Raw genomic sequence first — 21747 nt, 5'->3', positions numbered from 1 at the left:
TTCGATTACGAGTCCGACTCTCTAACCATTAGGCCACGACTTCCCACAGTAGTTCTGGTGCAGTAGTTCTGAAACTAGAACGAGAAAGTAGTTACATCTAGCATTCCCTGCACATTATAGAACAAATGTGAGTCAGATCACTGCAGCTACTGTAGAGTAACAGAAACAGTCGGACATCACTGTGAAGCATATAGAAGAGAAATAAACCAGCTTGTTGAAAAACTAAAAGATATGGGAATCAGTGTCATTTAACTTAAAAAAAATATTTCAGAATGCACAGAAACAGTTAAAGATGTATGATTTCCTTCTAAAATATTTGAGAGATATATATGTATATATTACATATATATAATTAGTTTTGATTATTCCTTCCGTTCATCAGGGCGTCACACTCCGTCCCAGTAGGTGGCGGAAGCGCACCTAAAGCTGGTTTACCACCCGTCATTAAACACAAAAGAAGAAGTTGCCGCTAGAGCCAGAACACAGCTTTTGAGTCTTGTGAGGTGAGATCATTTGTTTAAAGCAACATTTTACAGTGTCATTTCCGTATTGTTTTAATGTGGTGCAGCTCTTGTGTCTTTTCTGGCGTCTGCTAACTGACAAACATTTATCCTTGCAGATGGGTTGCCAACCATTCCTAATTATTACAGAATTGTCCTGTATTTAAGACATAACTTTATCCCGTAAACGCAGGCATACGCCGCACGAGCACCCAAACAATACAAATAACACACTCTGAATTGAATATAATAGTTTTTTGGACACATTATTGTTTGGTTTGGGAATGTTTGCTGATCCAGCAGAATCCTGGTCGCTCCTGCATCACAGCGAGAGGTTAATGAGATTTATTATGCATTGGTGAAGAATATGTTGTTATTCACAAACCAATCTCCCAAGTTATTATTACAACAGGACTGGTGGAGAATTAATTATTTTTGGAATTAAATTGCACATAGGCTAAGCAGTACAGTACACATATTTTGAATGTCCCTTATTTTCAGTGATGTGAGGAGTTTAATTCATTAAGTTTGTTTGTATGATTATTAACAGGGTTTTCCTGGCTCAAAATAAGGTGGAGGTGGCACACACGCAAGGGTACTAAAACTAACTTTTTGACCCACCTGCCAATGGCCGGTGATGTGATATAATTTACCGGCCAAAAGTTTTTTTTTTTTACCAGCCATGAAACTCTTTTTGCAAAAACAGGCAGTCGTTACTACTACAATGACTAAACATATTTACAATGTTTTTAATTTGTTCTTTACTTCCAAGAAAAAGAAAAAAACAAACACATTTATTAACTTATATATTTTTTTATCCCTAAACAAACGTTGAGATTCTTGTCCTTTGCATGTTTTTGGGAAATGGAGCAGGCCGTGTTACGTTCACACATAATCAGTTTGCAGTGCATATGTGCTGCATTTTGTTTTTTTCCCGCACCCATGTTAACGGACTAGAGCAGGGCTATTCAATTAGCTTAATTTGAGGGCTGGATTATCAAACTGAAAATTTGAAGGGGGGCAAGGGCGTTGGGTCCATCCCGATCTCTTTCTGGGGGAACCTATAAAATTAGAAATTAAATTGACATCTAAAATCTATAAAAGGTTAACATTAGTGATTTCTGTCATTTGATTCATGAAAATAATCACTTTTTTTTGTGATGAATCGCATATTTAATATTGTCATCATTTCATATTGAACCTCCAACATAAAGATATTATATTTTAAATGGCATCTTTTTACTAAGTAGCCTATTATTAATGAAGTATTGATACCAATACTGCTACTGGTGTCTCTATTAAATCCATTTTCCCTCAATTTTCCCTATTAATTGTAGCTATTCAACATTCAATTATTTTTAACATTTAATATGCTCTGAAATATTAAGTCATTTTAAAACAATCTTCACATAAACTATAAATTGTATCTGCATAAACTATACAGATTAATCTTTATTAATGAGTGACTAGAGCAGTCCTTTGATTTCTCTTTTTCTTTTGTTCTTTGATTTAGTGACAGTGACGTGACATACGGCCAAGTATGGTGACCCCCTACTCGGAATTCGTGCTCTTCATTTAACCCATCCAAAGTGAACACACACACACACCGTGAACACACACCCGGAGCAGTGGGCAGCCATTTATGCTGCAGCGCCCGGGGAGCAGTTGGGGGTTCGGTGCCTTGCTCAAGGGCACCTCAGTCGTGGTATTGAGGGTGGAGAGAGCGCTGGACATTCACTCCCCCCACCTACAATCCCTGCCGGCCCGAGACTCGAACCCGCAACCTTCGGATTACAAGTCCGACTCTCTAACCATCATGACACGGATCTGTCACATATCCTATCTTCTCCAAACTCTTTAAGGTCATTTAAGACTGCGCTTATGAGGTAACTCGCCAAAACCACATTTTGACATAATTGTGCATGTTTTTGTCCGTTGAAGCGCTACTGGTGCATTGTCTAAAATGGCTTTGTGATTATTTTATTCGCTTGCGTCAGAAACAGTGAATCTCACTCTGTTGTTCTCACTACATTGCATTGTCATATTTCAGAAAAGTTTTACTCACTAACATCAATTTTTACTCGCTTTTGGCGCTTGGTGAGTGTTCATTTTAGGCCATGGGTACCGCATTTCAACTGGCTGAAGAAAACATTTTACAAGCACACATTTCAATAATAATAGAATAGACATATATATTATTTATTTTGTTTCATATACAGGTTTTTTTTTCCACACTGGAAAACTCTTTATCAGAATACTTTCTGTTAAGCTTTTGTATATTTTAAGTTAAGCAATATCGCATGAAGGGTAAGTTTCTTTGTGTTTTATATGATGCCCACTAGGTGGTGCTCTAGATCTATTTCCCTTGATCAGTTTTCCCTGAAGAGATAAAGCTACTCAACTCAAGCTCACTAAAGCTGTGCAAATAGGCAGATAAAACAAGAATAAGAAACCAAGTTATCAAATGTATAAAAAACAGACTGAGATGGCACTGCTGCATGTCATGCCATACACCTCAAAGCAGATGCGCATCTTTCACATGAGATTGGTTCTGAGATTGGCAAATTGAGAGATCACCGATCCAATCATTAGGAGGCAATTATCAGCAGATAGCGATCGGTAGCTGATCTTGCTGAAGTTAGCTGAAGTTGTCCGAAACATGAGAATGCTCTATATTTATAAGCACTTAAAATAAAAAAGCATAAGGGTTTACCACATCTTGCTCTGTTGTACTTTGGCAGATGCGTGTGCTGCTTAATGCCTCTGACAAGTGTTTTCCTCAGCATAAAACTTGCATTTTGTGGTATACTTATCTGTCAAATGTTAGAAAGACTAGAAAGATATAATACTCAGAATATGTAAATTCATTTTTTTTTAAATAAATAACTTTACATTTTGATAGCTGGATAAACACAAACAACATGATTTAAGTGTGTGAATTAATGAAGGCATTATTTGATAACTGCTTTATTTTTGATTTTGGCAGATCTGTTCCTCCAACCACACAGGAATTTCTCCAACAGTCCAGCTCCTCCCACAACAGTTTATGAAAGAGTTTATGAAAGAAAGTTGAAAACATGACTGATCCAGAATCCTGCGGAATAAAACAGGAAGATACTGAAGAACAAATAGGTTGGTGCATATTCTTTATTCTTCACTAAGGCCCCGTTTACACTAGTGCTTTTTCGTTTTAAAACAGTATTTTAGAACGAAAACTATCCTTGTCTACACTGGCGTTTCCACTGCGTTTCACAAACACCATCTCTGTCTACACTACATAACTGAAACCGCATGTCACGCGACCATTCATGCAGGTACAACCATAGATATGTATAGGAAGAGTCCTATTATTTAGATGGCAGACGCGTCTAAATGCATATCTATGGTTACAACAATGAGCATGATGTTATTGTTTACACGGTCGTCAAGGATATGCAGAGCGAATGTGGGCAGCCACGCTATCGTTTTCAAAAGTTGTGGCTTTATTTTGGCACTTGTGGTTAAAGGCATAAACAGTGCATAAGTCACTGATGCTATCAAAAATTGCCTCTCCAAAAAGAAAAGACATACTGTAAAAAAAAAAATGAAAAGAATAATATGAGCCAGTATTGTCTTCAACTGTTGTTTTGAAGAATTTATTATTTATTTTTTTTTTTTAAAAATCACAAAAGTAACATCACACAATTTTTTTTTTTTTTTTATCTTTTTAAAAAAAAAATTAGACCCCTAAGAGAAATTATCTTTCTCTTAGGAGTCTAAAGCCCAAAGTATACTTCACTTTTTACGCGTACGCAAGGTACAGTGTACAGTATGCGTGATGCGAATTTCGTCATCACAATAGTACGCACATACAGTAGTCGGCATTTGACGTGGATCCCAAAAATTAATCAAAGTTGTCCTAAGAAAACAAAGCGTTTTAGGACAACTTTGAAAGGTTTTGATCCACTTCAAATGTTGACTACTGTACTGTACGTGCACCACCTGATTTTTGTAACTGTGCGTACTTTGTACGAGCTGGTTGCACATGGAAGTTATTTTGCAGTAATCAGATCATTACAATAATCCACCCTGCTGGTGATAAATGCATGAACATGTTTCTCCAAGTCTTGACTGGAAACAAAACATCTAACTCTTGCAATGTTTTTGAGATGATAGTATGCTGATTTAGTTACTGCTTTGACATGACTACTGAAACTAAGGTCTGTCTCCAGAATCACCCCAAGATTCTTGACTTGATTTTTAGTTGTTTGACTCCTAGATTCAAGGTATGCATTCGAGAACTTCATCTTTGTTACCAAATGCAATGACTTCAGTTTTCTCCTTGTTTAATTGAAGAAAGTTCTGGCACATCCAGCTGTTAATTTCATCAATGCATTGGCAGAGGGAGTCAATGGGGCTGTAGGCATGTGGAGATAAGGCTAGGTAAATCTGGGTGTCATTTGCATAGCTGTTATAGGCAATTTGGTTCTCTCTCATTGTTTGACTTAGTGGGAGCATATACAGGCTAAACAAGAGCGGTGCAAGAATTGAGCCTTGTGGGTCTCCGCCATGTCACGAATGTGCACTTAGACTTATGCTCTCCTATACTTACATAATAACCTCTACCTTCTCTAAGTATGATATGAACCATTTGAGTACATCCCAGAAAGCCCAATGCAGTTTTCTAGTCTCTCTAGAAGTATGTTATGATCTACAGTGTCAAACGCAGCACCAAGATCTAGTAGTACCAGCACTGATATTTTGCCAGAATCAGAATTAAAGCGAATATAATTTATCTTAATGAGTGCTGTCATCGAGCATAGAGCTGTGATGCGGTCGGAAACCAGATTGAAAATTGTCCAGGTATCCATTTGAGTTTAAATAGTTGTGTAGCTGATTTAAAAACTACCTTTTCAATAATCTTGCTTATAAAAGGAAGATTTGATATTGGTCTATAGTTGCTCAATATGGTACTATCAAAATTGCTCTTTTTTTTTTTTTTTCAACAGACTCTCACATTGAAAAGCACTTGGGAGTGAGAGGGTATGAGACAGCCCAGCTTTGGTTTAAAAGAGTTAAAAAATATTTGTTATCGGTCATAACTTATAGGGGAAAAATGGAGCAGACACTGGACATGGAGGATACTTTGAAAGGCGACTGTACGCATACGCTAGGTGGTCTCTTTGAGGGTTCCAAGGAGGACTTTGCTAAAAAAAACCACTACTGTTATTGACAGCTTCTGTGCAGAGAAATAGTTGGACACCATGGAGAACTCTGCCCCCTACAGCCAAAAGAGCCACGTGATCATAGGCGGAGAGTGTGTAAGGCTTAGCCTTTGAGATGGTCCTCACTGCAGAACACAAGATCCAGGGGGTGTGGTTGGATCTAGATCCAACTCCTCCCACCTTAAATTTACCTAAACCTACCCGTCTCCAACCCCTGATCCCTAAACCCACCCATCCCCACCCCTAAACCTACCCATCTCCACCCCTAAACCTACCAATCTCCACCCCCTAGATGTAGATCCAACCCCGACCCCTGGATCTTTGTTCTGCAGTTAGGGGCTACTGTAGCCTTCCCCTGGCCATGGGGACTTGGGGCAAAAATCCCTGCAAACTGAACAAAAATGCTCCTGCACAATTTACCATTTGCAAACAGCTTTATTGATTAAGTTAAAAATCTATTACGTCTTTGGTTAATAAAGTGAAAATGAATCAAAAGTGTCGATTGCGGCATTAAATTAATATCTGCTCATGTTGCATCTTTTTTTCGTGTTTTTACAGTGTTGCACATTATAACCAATCACACATGATTCTGTTAAATTTATGCATGCAGTAACCAATCAGAGGCATTCAAATGAGTCATCGCTGAAACTGGATTTTTGCTTAGTGCACGCTTGCTGACTAAATTCAGGACTTGGCGAATTCTCTCATCATAAACAACCAAGTGCAGATGTAAATACAGTCCAAGTCCAAACCTTGCTAGCAAAGGGTGCTGTGGAGGTAGCCCCCACAGGCCGCAGCGTTTTGAGCTTTTACGGTCGCTACTTCTTCATTCAAAAAAGGATGTCAGGCTCAGGCTCATTTCATATTCAGATAGCTCCCATCACAGGCCATTCTTGAGATTCACGTTCGAGAGGGTGGCTTACCAATATACAGTCTTACAGTCTGTCCTACATCCTGGAGTTTGTCTATGGTACTTAAGGCTGTATGAGGCCCTCCTTTTGAGCTGCTCAAAATAACCAATACATATTATAAAATAAATAAATTTTATATGGAGAAATATTATCTGAACAGTTCCATTTTTATATTTAAATCTGGCTCACAGTTTTTGCAAACTTTTTTTTTTTTAATTTTGAAAAACTCTTGTACTTACTAAACATTAAAGTCCATGTAAAGTCAATTCTAAAAATAGGTTGTAAACGCATTATAAATATTATAAATGCATTGCTGAAACATGTTACAAAGACTGTGAACTATGCAGTACTTAATTGTGGAGTTAGACCGTTAAACAGTTTTTCACCATTTTCGTGGTAAGGATTTTTTGGGCGGGGCTAAATCATGACTCGATGACGCAATCGAGCCACCAAGCACGGCCCCTTTCCCAACACTATAAGACGTGTTGCTAACACAATTAATTCGTTCTGAAACCGAAAACTCTTGAGTTTCCCATCTCACGGTAAGTCAACTCAGAATTCAAGTTTAAACTCAGAGTTGGTTGAACCTCCTTATTGAAACGGGCCCCTGGTGTGTCTCCTCTATTTCCCTCATTTCTCCCAGTATATAAAGTGTAGTCTGCCCCATGTTTCCTTGTCGGGTCTCTAACGTCATGTGCTACGTGTGTGTCTCCTGCCGACCCTGTGTTACCCCATGTTGGATTATTAAAGACTGTTGTTTGTGAAATCTCCTGCATCTCTGCGTTCTGTGCTCCTCGTTCCTTGCTCCAACACAGTAGATTGTGACATACACGTACCCAATTCAAATTAATGCATCAAAATGTTTATACTTTCTAATGGTTTTTCAAGTTTCAGATGTCCTTTTCCTTTCACATATATTTTTAAAAAGATTTTCTGAAAACTTTTTTTTTTTTACTAAACATTTTTACTTTAATTTTAGATTTGATAGAAGAGAACAAGGAGATTGAAGAACTGATTGAAGAGGGGGAGAACCATCGTGTCAAAACTGAAGAAACATCCTGGAGATCCTCATTGACAAGAATAGACGAAATATGGCCTCCGTGTGAAAAGAGTCTCTCATGCAAGCAAAATCTTGATATTCACATAAAATGTCATCTTGAAGGGAAGCTGTACACATGTGATCAGTGTGAAAAGACTTTCACATTAAAAAAATACCTTACAAAACACATGAAAATCCACACTGGAGAGAAGCTGTACACATGTGATCAGTGTGGGAAGAGTTTCACACAAAAAGAATACCTTGATGCACACCTAAAAACCCACACTGGAGAGAAGCCGTACACATGTGATCAGTGTGGGAAGAGTTTCAGACAAAAACGAGCCCTTAATGTACACATGTGGATCCACACTGGAGAGAAGCCTTACACATGTGATCAGTGTGGGAAGAGTTTCAGACAAAAACGAGTCCTTGATGGACACACAAGGATCCACACTGGAGAGAAGCCGTACACATGTGATCAGTGTGGAAAGAGTTTCAGACTTAAGCAAACCCATAACGAACACATGAGGATCCACACTGGAGAGAAGCCATACACATGTGATCAGTGTGGAAAGAGTTTCAGAAAATGTCATGGTTTTAAAAAACATCTGCTTACTCATTCTAGGGAGAGACTAGAAAACTCTCACCAAAGCAGTAAAAAAATTTTTAGGCCACATTTCCTGAAGGACCGTCTGAAAGTTCATAAGGACAAAACTTACGTATGTTATTTATGTGGAAAGGGTTTTAGTCGGATGGCTGCATTACAGATACACCAGAAAAGACACAGCGGTGTGAAGGATCATGCTTGCTCTGAGTGTGGGAAGACTTTTTTTACATATGATGCGATGAAAGTACACCAGTCAGTTCACACTACAGAAACACCTTACAAGTGTTCACACTGTGACAAGAGATTCAAACGGTCAGAATATCTGAGAATACATGAGAGGATTCACACTGGAGAGAAGCTGCACACATGTGATCAATGTGGGAAGAACTTCAGACAAAAAAGTAACCTTAACAAACACATGAGATTCCACACTGGAGAGAAGCTACACACATGTGATCAGTGTGGGAAAACTTTTGTGCATAAAGGAAACCTTAAAGACCACATGAATATCCACACTGGAGAGAAACCATACACATGTGATCAGTGTGGGAAGAGTTTCGCACAAAAAGGATACCTTGATGCACACCTAAAAACCCACACTGGAGAGAAGCCGCACACATGTGATCAGTGTGGGAAGAGTTTCAGACAAAAAGGAGCCCTTAATGTACACATGAGGATCCACACTGGAGAGAAGCCATACACATGTGATCAGTGTGGGAAGAGTTTCAGACTTAAGCAAACTCGTAACGAACACATGATGATCCACACTGGAGAGAAGCCGTACGCATGTGTTCAGTGTGGGAAGAGTTACACACAAAAAGGAGCCCTTAATGTACACATGAGAATCCACACGGGAGAGAAGCCATATACATGTGATCAGTGTGGAAAGAGTTTCAGAAAATGTGATGTTTTTAAAAAACATCTGCTTACTCATTCTAGAGAGAGACTAGAAAACTGTGACCAAAGCAGTAGAACATTTCTAAAGGACCGACTGAAAACTCATACGATGAAGAAGCCTTACATATGTAATTTATGTGGAAAGAGTTTTAGTCAGATGGTTGCATTAAAGATACACCAGAAAAGACACAGCGGTGTGAAGGATCATGCTTGCTCCAAGTGTGGGAAGACTTTTTTTACATATGGTGCGATGAAAGTGCACCAGACAGTTCACACTACAGAAACACCTTACAAGTGTTCACACTGTGAAAAGAGATTCAAACGGTCAGAATATCTGAGAATACATGAGAGGATTCACACTGGAGAGAAGCCGTATACATGTGATCAATGTGGGAAGAGCTTCAGACTAAGAGAAATGCTTAATCGACACATGAATATCCACACTGGAGAGAAGCCGCACACATGTGATCAGTGTGGGAAGAATTTCAGACAAAAAAGAAACCTTGACAAACATATGAAAATCCACACTGGAGAGAAGCTACACACATGTGATCAGTGTGGGAAGGGTTTCTTAGAAAAAGGAAACCTTAAAGACCACATGAATATCCACACTGGAGAGAAGCCGTACTCATGTGATCAGTGTGGCAGGAGTTTCGCACATAAAGGAAATCTTATGAAACACATGAAAAGACACACTGGGGTGAAGCCACACACATGTGATCAGTGTGGGAAGAGTTTCGCAGAAAAGGCAACCCTTAATGAACACATGAGGATCCACACTGGAGAGAAGCCATACACATGTGATCAGTGTGGCAGGAGTTTCACACAAAGAGGAACACTTTATGAACACATGAAAACCCACAGTGAAGAAAAGCCATATACCTGTGATCAGTGTGGGAAGAGTTTCAAACGAAAAGAAGGCCTGAATCATCACATGAAAATCCACACTGGACCGAAGCCATATACATGTGATCAGTGTGGGAAGAATTTCAAACGAAAAGAAAGCCTTCATGATCACATGAGGATCCACACTGGAGTGAAGCCGTACACATGTGATCAGTGTGGGAGGAGTTTCAGACAAAGAGGGACCCTTATTGAACACAAGAAAACCCACAGTATAGAGAAGCCATATATATGTGGTCAGTGTGGGAAGAATTTCAAACGAAAAGAAAGCCTGAATCATCACATGAGGATCCACACTGGAGTGAAGCCGTACACATGTGATCAGTGTGGGAGGAGTTTCAGACAAAGAGGGACCCTTATTGAACACAAGAAAACCCACAGTATAGAGAAGCCATATATATGTGGTCAGTGTGGGAAGAATTTCAAACGAAAAGAAAGCCTTCATGATCACATGAGGATCCACACTGGAGAGAGGCCGTACACATGTGATCAGTGTGGGAAGAGTTTCATACGAAGAGTAACCCTTTACAAACACAAGAAAACCCACAGTAGAGAGAAGCCACATACATGTGATCAGTGTGGGAGAAGTTTCACACAAAGAGGAACCCTTACTGAACACAAGAAAACCCACAGTATAGAGAAACCATATATATGTGATCAGTGTGGGAAGAATTTCAAACGAAAAGAAAGCCTTCATGATCACATGAGGATCCACACTGGAGAGAGGCCGTACACATGTGATCAGTGTGGGAAGAGTTTCATACGAAGAGTAACCCTTTACAAACACAAGAAAACCCACAGTAGAGAGAAGCCATATACATGTGATCAGTGTGGGAAGGGTTTCATAGATAAAGGAAACCTTAAAGACCACATGAATATCCACACTGGAGAGAAGCCACACACATGTGATCAGTGTGGGAAGGGTTTCATATATAAAGGAAACCTTAAAGACCACATGAATATCCACACTGGAGAGAAGCCGTACTCATGTGATCAGTGTGGAAAGAGTTTCATACGAAGAGTAACCCTTTACAAACACAAGAAAACCCACACTGGAGTGAAACAGCACCAGTCAGTTCACACTACAGAAACACCTTACAAGTGTTCACACTGTGACGAGAGATTCAATCAGTCAACACATCTACAAATACATGAGAGGATCCACACTGGAGAGAAGCCGTATCACTGCCATTCATGTGGGAAGACATTCACTCAATTATCTTCTCTAATCTGTCATAAATTACATGTCTGCTTGTCTGAAATTATAGTAATTAGTTGACGTTCTGATCCTGAACTTCCAGGTGCTAGGTAGGGCTGCATCAAGTAATTATTTTGATAATCGATTAATCAGAGATTATTAGAATGATTAATCAAGTATTCGTTTCATTATTTCACAGATGAATCAGTATCTTTATTGATTATTCGGCTTGTGGAGCTTTTTGAAATGTTGAGTTATACCCATTCTAACTAATAAATAAAACAAGGAAATCACTTCAGTTTTTGAAAATGTCTTTTTAATATACTTGAGTAAACTGAATTATTATCCTCAGAAGTTATCAATACACCAACTTTGCTCAGAACTGAAACACAAAAATTAAAGGGCATTTCACAACTAAATATTATTAATATTCTAAAAATTTTCATCTACAAACTATCGTTACTAAGATCACCTTGTGAGCGCTGTGGCCAGCACTCTTGAGAACGCCGAGGCTTGCGAGCTTGTCTGAGTTCATTATAAAATTTAAGACAAAGATGTTTTCAGAGATGAAGGCATACATGTTATCTTTTTTGTGTGTGTGTGAGTGTGTGTGTGTGTGTAAATTAATCTCTTGACACTAAATGCCAATAATGTGGCCACTGGGAGACCATTTCAGAGATGAAGGCATACATGTTATCTTTTGTGTGTGTGTGAGTGTGAGTGTCAGGGTTGCCAACCATTCCAAATTATCACGGAATTGTCCCGTGTTTAAGACATAATTTTGTCCCATACATGCATCCCACAGCATAACAACAAACTGGTACCACAAATAAAAGCCACAAATAAATCACTGTATGTGAAACACTGGGTTGCATCCCACAGCATAACAACCGGAGCCCAACTTCAGTCTACTCATCACCTTAACTTTAAATGCATTTGTGGTCGGCGCCATTATCAAAACCAATAAACAAACACAGGAAAAGCGGTTACCAAGCCACTTCTGAAACAGAAACAATATCAGAAGCATCTTTCCTGGGCTAAGGAGAAAAATAACTGGATTGTTGCTCAGTGGTCCAAAGTCCTCTTTAAATTTTGCATTTCATTTAGAAGTCAATGTCTGGAGTCTGAAGGAAGATTGGAGAGGCACAGAACCCAAGCTGCTTGAAGTCCAGTTTGAGGTTTCCACAGTCAAGTGATGGTTTGGAGTGCCATGACGTCTGCTGGTGTTGGTCCATTGTGTTACATCAAGTCCAGAGTCAATGCAGCCGTCTACCAGGAGATTTTGGAGCACTTTATGCTTCCATCTGCTGACAAGCTTTATGGAGATGCTGATTTGCTTTTCCAGCAGGACTTTAGCACCTGCCCACAGTGCCAAAACCACTTCCAAGTGCTTTGCTGACCATGATATTACTGTGCTTGATTGGCTAGCCAACATGCCTGACCTGAACCCCATATGGAATCTATGGGATATTTTCAAGAGAAAGATGAGAAACAGTCGATCCAACAATACAGACGAGCTGAATGCTCAATAGTGCCTCAGCAGAGCCACAGGCTGATCGCTTCCATGCCATTCCTCACTGATGCTGGAGTTTGTGCTAAAGGAGCCCCGACCAAGTATTGAGTGTATAAATGAACATACTTTAAAGAACTTGAACTTTTCTGCTTTGCAAATCCTTTTTTTGATTGATCTTAGGAAATATTCTAATATTTTGAGATACTGGATTTTGACTTTCATGAGCTGTAAACTCTAATCATCAAAATGAAAACAAAAAACTTTTGAAATGTCTTACTTTACATGCAATGAATCTAAAAAATATATGAAAGCTTCACTTTTTGAAATAAGTTACAAAAAATTTTAGTTTTTCACAATATTCTATTTTTTTTTTAAATGCACCTGTCTATACAGTGCCCTCCACTAATATTGGCACCCTGGATAAATTTGAGCAAAGACAGCTGTGAAAATAAATCTGCATTATCCTTTTGATCTCCACTCAAAAAATTCACAAAATTCTAACCTATCACTGAAGTAAAACAATTGAAAGTGGGGAGAAAATCTCATGATGAAATAAATGTTTTTCTCCAATGAATCTTGGCCACAATTATTGGCACCCCTAGAAATTCAAATGAGTAAAATATCTCTGAAGTATATTCCCATTCATATTTACATTTTTTTAGCACACTAGGGGACTAGGAGCATTAAATTGTCCAACCATGACTTCCTGTTCAACAGAAGTATAAATATGAGGAACACAAACGCCAAATTCCCTAAGAATATAGTTCTGATGTGCAGAACAAGATTGTTGAGCATCACAAAATAGAAAGTGGCTGTAAGAAAAGAGTTAAAGCATTGAAAATTTCCTCCATCAGGGTAATAATTAAGAGGTTCCAATCAACTAAAGATGTAAAAAATCTTCCTGGAAGAGGTCGTGTCTATATCGTCCTAATGCACGATGAGGAGGAGAGTTTAAATGGCCAAAGACTCTCCAAGGATCACAGCTGGAGAATTGTAGAGATTAATTGAGTCTTGGGGTCAGAAACCTAAATATATATATATATAAACATCCCCTACATCACCACATGTTGTTCAGGAGGGTTTCAAGGAAAATTCTCCTCACTCATCCTAAAACAATTTCCAGCAAATTCAGTGGTCAGACACGACTGGAGCTTCAGATGGCACTGGCTTCTATGGTCAGATGAAACTGAAAAAAAGAGCTTTTTGGCAACAAATCCACCAGATGAGTTTAGCACAAACAGGGATAAAAAAAAAAAAAAGTACCCCATGTCCACGGTTAAATATACTGCTGGATCTTTATTGGTTTGGGGCTGTTTTTCTGTTTTTCTTTGTTCAGATGCATGGCATCATGGATTTGATCAAATACCAACAGATAAAAAATTAAACCTGACTGCCTCAGTTAGAAATCTTATAATGGGCCATGTTTAGATCTTCCACCAGGACAACAATCCAAAACAAACATCAAAATCAACACAAAAATGGGTCACTGAGCACAAAATTAATCTTTTACCATGGCTGTCCTTGTCCTCTGACCTGAACCCTACAGAAAATTAGTGGGTTGAACTGAAGAGAAGAAGTACTAACATGGAGCTGTGAATCTGAAGGATCTGGAGAGATTCTGTATGAAGAAAATGGTCTCTGATCTCGCAGGTGTTCTCCAAACTCTTCAGGCTTTATAGGAGAAAACTCAGAGCTGTTACCCTGGGAAAAGGATGTTGCAATAATTGGGTGCCAATAATTGTGGCCAATGTGAACTAGAGAAAGCATTTATTTCACAATGAGACTTTTCCACAACATTCAGTTGTTTTACTTCAATGATATGTTGGAATTTTGTGAATTTATTTAACGAAAAATAAAAAGGATAAACAATGCAGATTTATTTTCACAGCTGCCTTTGCTCATATTTACCAAGGGTGCCAATATTAGTGGAGGGCACTGTATATCTGATGTATCAAGTCAAGTCTGCTTTATTGTCAATAATATATATATATAATGTATAATTTGTTTTGATCATTCCTTCCGTTCATCGAGACTTCACACTCCATTTGAATTGGGGAGAAGAATAAAGTTCACGCTGATGTAATACTAAATTCAGCATTTTAATAAACAGTGGTTTAATAAACAGCGTGCTACACGGGTGAAGACACACTCTGGACAGCGAGGACTCTTCTAGGAGTGACTCAGATGACCAACGTTTGCATTTTAAAGAGCCACTAATATAATTCCTGACGTTAGCCTTTTATTCTTAGCTTCATGAGTTAAAATGTTGCTCAGTCATATATAAAAAGCTACATAATTTTAATTGGATTTTTCCAAACAGGCTATTGTCAGACTAAAATCTGCCGGTATATTGGTTGAAATATGAAATATCTCCTTACAGGCCACTTTTAGTTTTAAATGTTGTACAAGGCATGTATATTACTATATATAAACATAAATATGATAATAAACTATGATATCCTTATAAAAATTAAAGTTGGTTTTACTATAGTAAAAGTGTGGTAACCATGTTTTTTTGCAGGTTACCATTTCTATATAGGCAGCTTTACTACAAATACCATGGTATTTATTTAGTAAAACTCAACTGTTCCCCACTCATATTGGTCTGAAACGGTAAAGAGGTGTTTCGGGTCTCGGGAGACTAGGGTAAATTGACCAACATCACCATCTACTGTCTTTGGAAAAGAAAGTTGCTCAATTGCATGTGTGAGAAAATCAAGCCAAGTTTCCTCATAAAAAGGCAAATGAGTCTCACAGTTGAAACACACAATACATATATTTGTTCATACCTCTGCATTTTCTCTCAAATAGAGTTTTGAATTTGCAAATCACTTTGCGTTTGTTTGAAAGTCGAGTTTTTCTTTGCAAAGCAGATTGTGTTTGTTTCATGAATATTGGCACAAAATTCGCTCCATAATTGTGCGGTCCACGTGGAGTGTCCACTCCTTTCCAGTAGGTGGCGGGAATGCACCTTTAAGTTGATTTGCCAACCGCCATTAAATCCTAGAAGAAGAAGAAGATGAAGTTGTTACTACTAGTACCATAACACAGATTTGAGTCTTCTGAGGTGAGACAACTGGTTTATTTATACAGCTTGTTAAAGCAACATTTTACAGTGTCATTTCTGCGTGGTTTTAATGTGGTACAGCTCTATTTGTGCGTCTTTTCTGGCGTCTGCTAACTGAAATAAACATTTAGCTTAGCAGCAGGGTTGCCAACCATTCCTAATTATCACGCAATTGTCCAGTACATACCTTTATCCCGTATACGCAGGCATACGCCGTATGGCCACCCAAAGAATACAAATAACACACTCTGAATTGAAAATAATAGATTTTTGGACAACGCATGGTTTGGTTTTCGAACGTTTGCTGAAGGCGTTAAGATCCAACAGAATCCTGGTCGCTCCTGCGTCACAGCGAGAGGTTGATGAGATTTATTATGCATTGGTGTAGATTATAATGTACTAAATTCACAAACCCATTCTTTAAGTTGTTACTACACGACTGGTGAAGAATCAATTCTTTTGGAACTAAATTACATAGGCTAAGCAGTATAGTGCAAATATTTTGAGTGTCACTTATTTTCAATGATATGAGGAACTATTGTTGAATTGAGGCCTGAGTTACTTTCTATGGTGTTGTTTGTTTGTATGATTGTTAACAGGGTTTTCCTGGCTCAAAATAAGGTGGAGGTGGTAAAATACTTCTCATGTGCACACACGCAAGGGTACTGCATTTCAACTGGCTGAAGAAAACATGTTTCAAGCACCTTTTAGGTATTAAAATAATATAATACAATTTTTTTTTTTTTTATTTGAGAACATTGTCATATACAGTTTTTTTTTTCCCACACTGGAAAACTCTTATGAAAATACTTTCTGTTAAGCTTTTGTATATTTTAAATTAAGCAATATCGCACGAAGGGTAAGTTCCTTTGTGTTCTATATAATGCCCACTAGGTGCTCTAGATCTATGTTTCTTTGATCAGTTTTCCCTGAAGAGATAGAATTACTCAACTAAAGCTCACTAAATATGTGCAAACAGTCAGATAAAATAAGAATAAGAAACTAAGTAATCAAATTTATAAAAAACAGATTTAGACCCCTCAAAGCAGATGCGCATCTTTCACATGAGATTGGTTCTGAGATTGGCAAATTGAGAGATCACCGATCCAATCATTAGGAGGCAATTATCAGCAGATAGCGATCGGTAGCTGATCTTGCTGAAGTTAGCTGAAGTTGTCCGAAACATGAGAATGCTCTATATTTATAAGCACTTAAAATAAAAAAGCATAAGGGTTTACCACATCTTGATCTGTTGTACTTTGGCAGATGCGTGTGCTGCTTAATGCCTCTGACAAGTGTTTTCCTCAGCATAAAACTTGCATTTTGTGTTATACTTATCTATCAAATGTTAGAAAGTCTAGAAAGATATAATACTTAGAATATGTAAATTCATTTTTAAACAAATTAAATTTTACAGTTTTGATAGATGGATAAACATAAACGACAAGATTTAAGTGTGTGAATTAATGAAAGCATCAATTTGATAGCTGATTTATTTTTGATTTTGGCAGATCTGTTCCTCCAACCACACAGGAATTTCTCCAACAGTCCAGCTCCTCCCACAACAGTTTATGAAAAAAGCTGAAAACATGACTGAACCAGAACCCTGCAGAATAAAACAGGAAGATACTGAAGGTTGGTGTATATTCTTCATTCTTCACTAAGTTTATAAAACTTCAAGCAGTCCATCAGATTTGTGGTTGCAGTTAAAGCTGCAGTACAGAAAAGACGTGAATTTACAAGTTACTTTGATCCATTGTTTTGATGATTATATTGAGTTGAAGCTCAGCTTTTCAGTGTTGATTAATGTGATGGATTGTGGTGTACTGGCACTTGTGGTTAAAGGCATTAACAGTGCAAGTCACTAATGCAATCAAAAAATGCCCCTCCAAAAAGAAAAGACAAAATTAAAAAAATTATATGAGCTGATATTGTCTTCAACTGTTGTTTTGAAAAGAGTTGTTTTAAAATAAATAACAACCCAAAAATAAGGCTATGCGACCATCTACGCACACTGTGGCAATAGAATGGCCATTTTGTTTTAGTTTACTCGCCAGACCAACACATATATTTGTTGAGTATATGTTTGTATTTATGTATGATTCCACCAAATCAGCTTATCTTCCTTAATGACCGATCGTTCCGCTAGATAAGACGCTTATTCCTTGGCTGGGATCTTGTAGAGCCCTTTGAAGCGGCATTGTAACTAACCATTGGCCACCATAAAAGTCTGCTATATAGAGAAAAATCCTGGAAATGTTTTCCTCAAAAATTAATAATTTTTTTACAACTGAAGAAAGACATGAACATCTTGGATGATGGGGTGAGACAGGGCTTTCCATGAGGACTATGAGTTCGTCGCTTGCATGAGCCGTGCTGATCGAGACGGATCGCTCGTTGCGAGCATGCTTCTCTCCTCACTGTGCTCACAGACCGCTTTTTCTAAGGGAAAGCAGCTTCGGCCCTCGTGCTGCTACAGAAACACCATTATCTTTCTCTTAGGAGTCTCAAGGCCAAAGGATATTCACTTTTTACACATACGCATGGTACTGTACCTGATTTTTGTAACTGTGCATACTTTGTGCAAAGTTGTTTTGCAGTAATCAGTTGTTCGACAAGGTGGCAACACTGTCACAGGCTGTTTTTTCACAGTAGAAAATGAAACTAAAGAGACGGAACAGTGTAAATGTGATCACAAATTGTGATCATTTAAATACACAAAATATTATTGCCGCTTTCCTTACACATCACATTTAACAAACTTACAAACATCAGTGTGTACTATTTGTCTTTTTTGCTAGTAATTAATTTAAATGTCTGAAACCAAATTTTATGTGGTTGAAAACACTGAATCGTTGTGATATAAGGCTAAAAGCACTGAGCGCATCTATTTCTGGCTCAGCGCCAGACAAAGCACGAGAGCACGTTTGAATTTGTGAATGTTTTAAATACGCCGGTGATCGTCCGCATCAAATGGTTAAAATCAATGTGTTTCGTCTTCTTGGAGGCAGTGCTTAATTTGTAAATTGCGTGGTCTTGGAACAAAGTGGGGTGACGGATCAAATGATCAGAAGAGGGAGTGGTAACGGAGCATTTGCGCAATTGGTGGATGTGGACCAATTTAAGTGATTACCAGCTTGCACCAGTTGCTTTTATAGTGTGCACATTGTAGGCTACTCTAAAAAAAAAAATAATGGTTATTTTATTTCAACATTTTAAACATGTTTGGGTAGTTTTTGTGTAACCCAGCTCCTGACAGTCGCAATAGTTGCGCTTGCATGGATCATTGCAGGGCGGGCTTCAGAACGTCATAGTTCGGTCTTGACGCCGGGCCTGTTCCAGTCAGAACCTGAAGTGAAACAAAGCTTCTGCATGGCTAAGTGCTATCCATTCACGATGTGCCAGGGGCCCCACCTTTAGCTAGAGCTGGACCCTGAGCAGCCCCTGCAGCTTTGATGCTCCAAGACCGAGGTTCATTTCTGGAGGCTGGACTACTTTCTGGTCAAGGCTGTACTGATATGTTTATACTTTCTACTGTTTTCTCAAGTTTCACACGCATGTTTTTTCCTTTCACATTTATAATTTTTTTGTTAAAGATTTTCTGAAAATAATTTTTACTAAACATTTTTACTTTAATTTTAGACTTGACAGAAGAGAACAAGCAGACTGAAGAACTGATTAAAGAGGAGGAGAGCCATAATGTCAAAACTGAAGAAACATCCTCATTGACAAGAAGAGACAAAATATGGCCCGAGTGTGAAAAGAGTCTCTCATGCAAGCAAAATCTTGATATTCACATAAAATGTCATCTTGAAGGGAAGCTGTACACATGTGATCAGTGTGAAAAGAGTTTCACACAAAAAGGATATCTTGATGCACACCTAAAAACCCACACTGGAGAGAAGCTGGGAAACTGTCACCAAAGCAGTAAAAGATTTTTTAGGCCACATTTCCTGAAGGACCACCTAAACGTTCATACAAAGGACAAGCGTTTCGTATGTAATTTATGTGGAAAGAGTTTTAATCGGATGGCTGCATTACAGATACACCAGAAAAGACACAGCGGTGTGAAGGATCATGCTTGCTCTGAGTGTGGGAAGACTTTTTTTACATATGATGCGATGAAAGTGCACAAGACGGTTCACACTACAGAAAAACCTTACAAGTGCTCACACTGTGACAAGAGATTCAAACGGTCAGAATATCTGAAAATACATGAGATGATCCACACTGGAGAGAAGCCACACACATGTGATCAATGTGGGAAGAATTTCAGAAAAAAAAGTCACCTTAACCAACATATGAAAATCCACACTGGAGAGAAGCTACACACATGTGATCAGTGTGGGAAGAGTTTCATAGATAAAGGAAACCTTAAAGACCACATGAATATCCACACTGGAGAGAGGCCACACACATGTGATCAGTGCGGGAAGGGTTTCAGACATCAAGGAAACCTTATGAAACACATGAAAAGACACACTGGGATGAAGTCACACACATGTGATCAGTGTGGGAAGAGTTTTGGAGAAAAGGGAACCCTTAAGGAACACATGAGGATCCACACTGGAGAGAAGCCGCACACATGTGATCAGTGTGGGAGGAGTTTCAAACGAAAAGAAAGCCTTCGTGATCATGTGAAAATCCACACTGGAGAGAAGCCGCACACATGTGAACACTGTGGGAAGAATTTCAGACAAAAAAAAAACCTTAACCAACATAAGAAAATCCACACTGGAGAGAAGCCACACACATGTGATCAGTGTGGGAAGGGTTTCATAGATAAAGGAAACCTTAAAGACCACATGAATATCCACACTGGAGAGAAGCCGTACTCATGTGATCAGTGCGGGAGGAGTTTCATGCGAAGAGTAACCCTTTACAAACACAAGAAAACCCACACTGGAGTGAAACAGCACCAGTCAGTTCACACTACAGAAACACCTTACAAGTGTTCACACTGTGACGAGAGATTCAATCAGTCAACGCATCTACAAATACATGAGAGGATCCACACTGGAGAGAAGCCGTATCACTGCCATTCATGTGGGAAGACATTCACTCAATTATCTTCTCTAATCTGTCATAAATTACATGTCTGCTTGTCTGAAATTATAGTAATTAGTTCTGATCCTGTACTTCCAGGTGCTAGGTAGGGCTGCATCAAGTAATTATTTTGATAATCGATTAATCAGAGTTTATTAGAATGATTAATCAAGTATTCGTTTCCTTATTTCACAGATTAATCAGTATCTTTATTGATTATTCGGCTTGTGGAGCTTTTTAAAATGTTGAGTTATACCCATTCTAACTAATAAAACAAGGAAATCGCTTCAGTTTTTGAAAACGTCTTTTTAATATACTTGAGTAAACTGAATTATTATCCTCAGAAGTCATCAATACACCAACTTTGCTTAGAACTGAAACACATTTCACAACACATAGGAGGCTAAAATATTCATCTACAAACTATCGTTACTAAGATCACCTTGTGAGCGCTGTGGCCAGCACTCTTGAGAACGCCAAGGCTTGCGAGCTTGTCTGAGTTCATTATAAAACTTAAAATGTTTTCAGAGATGAAGGCATACATGTTATCTTGTGTGTGTGTGTGTGTAAATGAATCTCTTGACACTAAATGCCAATAATGTGGCCACTGGGAGACCACAGACAGTTGTGATTCATTGCAGTGCATTAGGCCTAATAGAAAGCCAGTTAATGTAAAGATTTTTAATAGTACTATTAATGGTATTTTCGTGCCATGACCATGGGGGTGGGAACATGTGCAGCATGCACACTTACACTTAGGCTAAATATTTAACATTTTATGCGCATTTTGAGGACCAAATATGTGTTGTATAGTGGTTTAGTTGACGTTTCTCACTAAGCAACTGCATTCAGTGTAAGATGA

The 21747-nt window shown here is 38.4% G+C and overlaps 2 protein-coding genes across 5 annotated transcripts; both read left to right on the top strand.

Moving 5' to 3' along the window:
- The first annotated feature begins 446 nt into the window (after positions 1-446).
- LOC306867192 (uncharacterized protein) lies at positions 447-11556 on the top strand. 2 transcript variants are annotated; one of them, XM_079412775.1, is made up of 4 exons: positions 447-503; positions 2014-2386; positions 3487-3632; positions 7595-11556. In XM_079412775.1, the coding sequence occupies exons 3-4, from the start codon at positions 3578-3580 to the stop codon at positions 11338-11340; spliced, it is 3801 nt and encodes a 1266-aa protein (XP_079268901.1). In that variant the 5' UTR covers positions 447-503; positions 2014-2386; positions 3487-3577; the 3' UTR covers positions 11341-11556. The 2 variants fall into 2 exon arrangements, with proteins under 2 accessions (XP_079268901.1, XP_079268902.1); XM_079412776.1 differs by lacking the exon at positions 2014-2386.
- Positions 11557-15757: 4201 nt separating this feature from the next.
- Positions 15758-21504, top strand: LOC306867296 (uncharacterized protein). 3 transcript variants are annotated; one of them, XM_079412897.1, is made up of 4 exons: positions 15765-15839; positions 16439-16550; positions 17351-17474; positions 19482-21504. In XM_079412897.1, the coding sequence occupies exons 3-4, from the start codon at positions 17411-17413 to the stop codon at positions 20993-20995; spliced, it is 1578 nt and encodes a 525-aa protein (XP_079269023.1). In that variant the 5' UTR covers positions 15765-15839; positions 16439-16550; positions 17351-17410; the 3' UTR covers positions 20996-21504. The 3 variants fall into 3 exon arrangements, with proteins under 3 accessions (XP_079269022.1, XP_079269023.1, XP_079269024.1); XM_079412896.1 differs by lacking the exon at positions 16439-16550 and having other exon boundaries at positions 15758-15839; XM_079412898.1 differs by lacking the exon at positions 16439-16550 and having other exon boundaries at positions 15781-15839; positions 17373-17474.
- Positions 21505-21747: the final 243 nt, after the last annotated feature.

Source organism: Barbus barbus, assembly GCF_936440315.1.
Source record: "Barbus barbus genome assembly, chromosome: 49".
NCBI classification, from domain to species: domain Eukaryota; kingdom Metazoa; phylum Chordata; class Actinopteri; order Cypriniformes; family Cyprinidae; genus Barbus; species Barbus barbus.
This window is presented reverse-complemented; position numbering and strand designations above follow the sequence as displayed.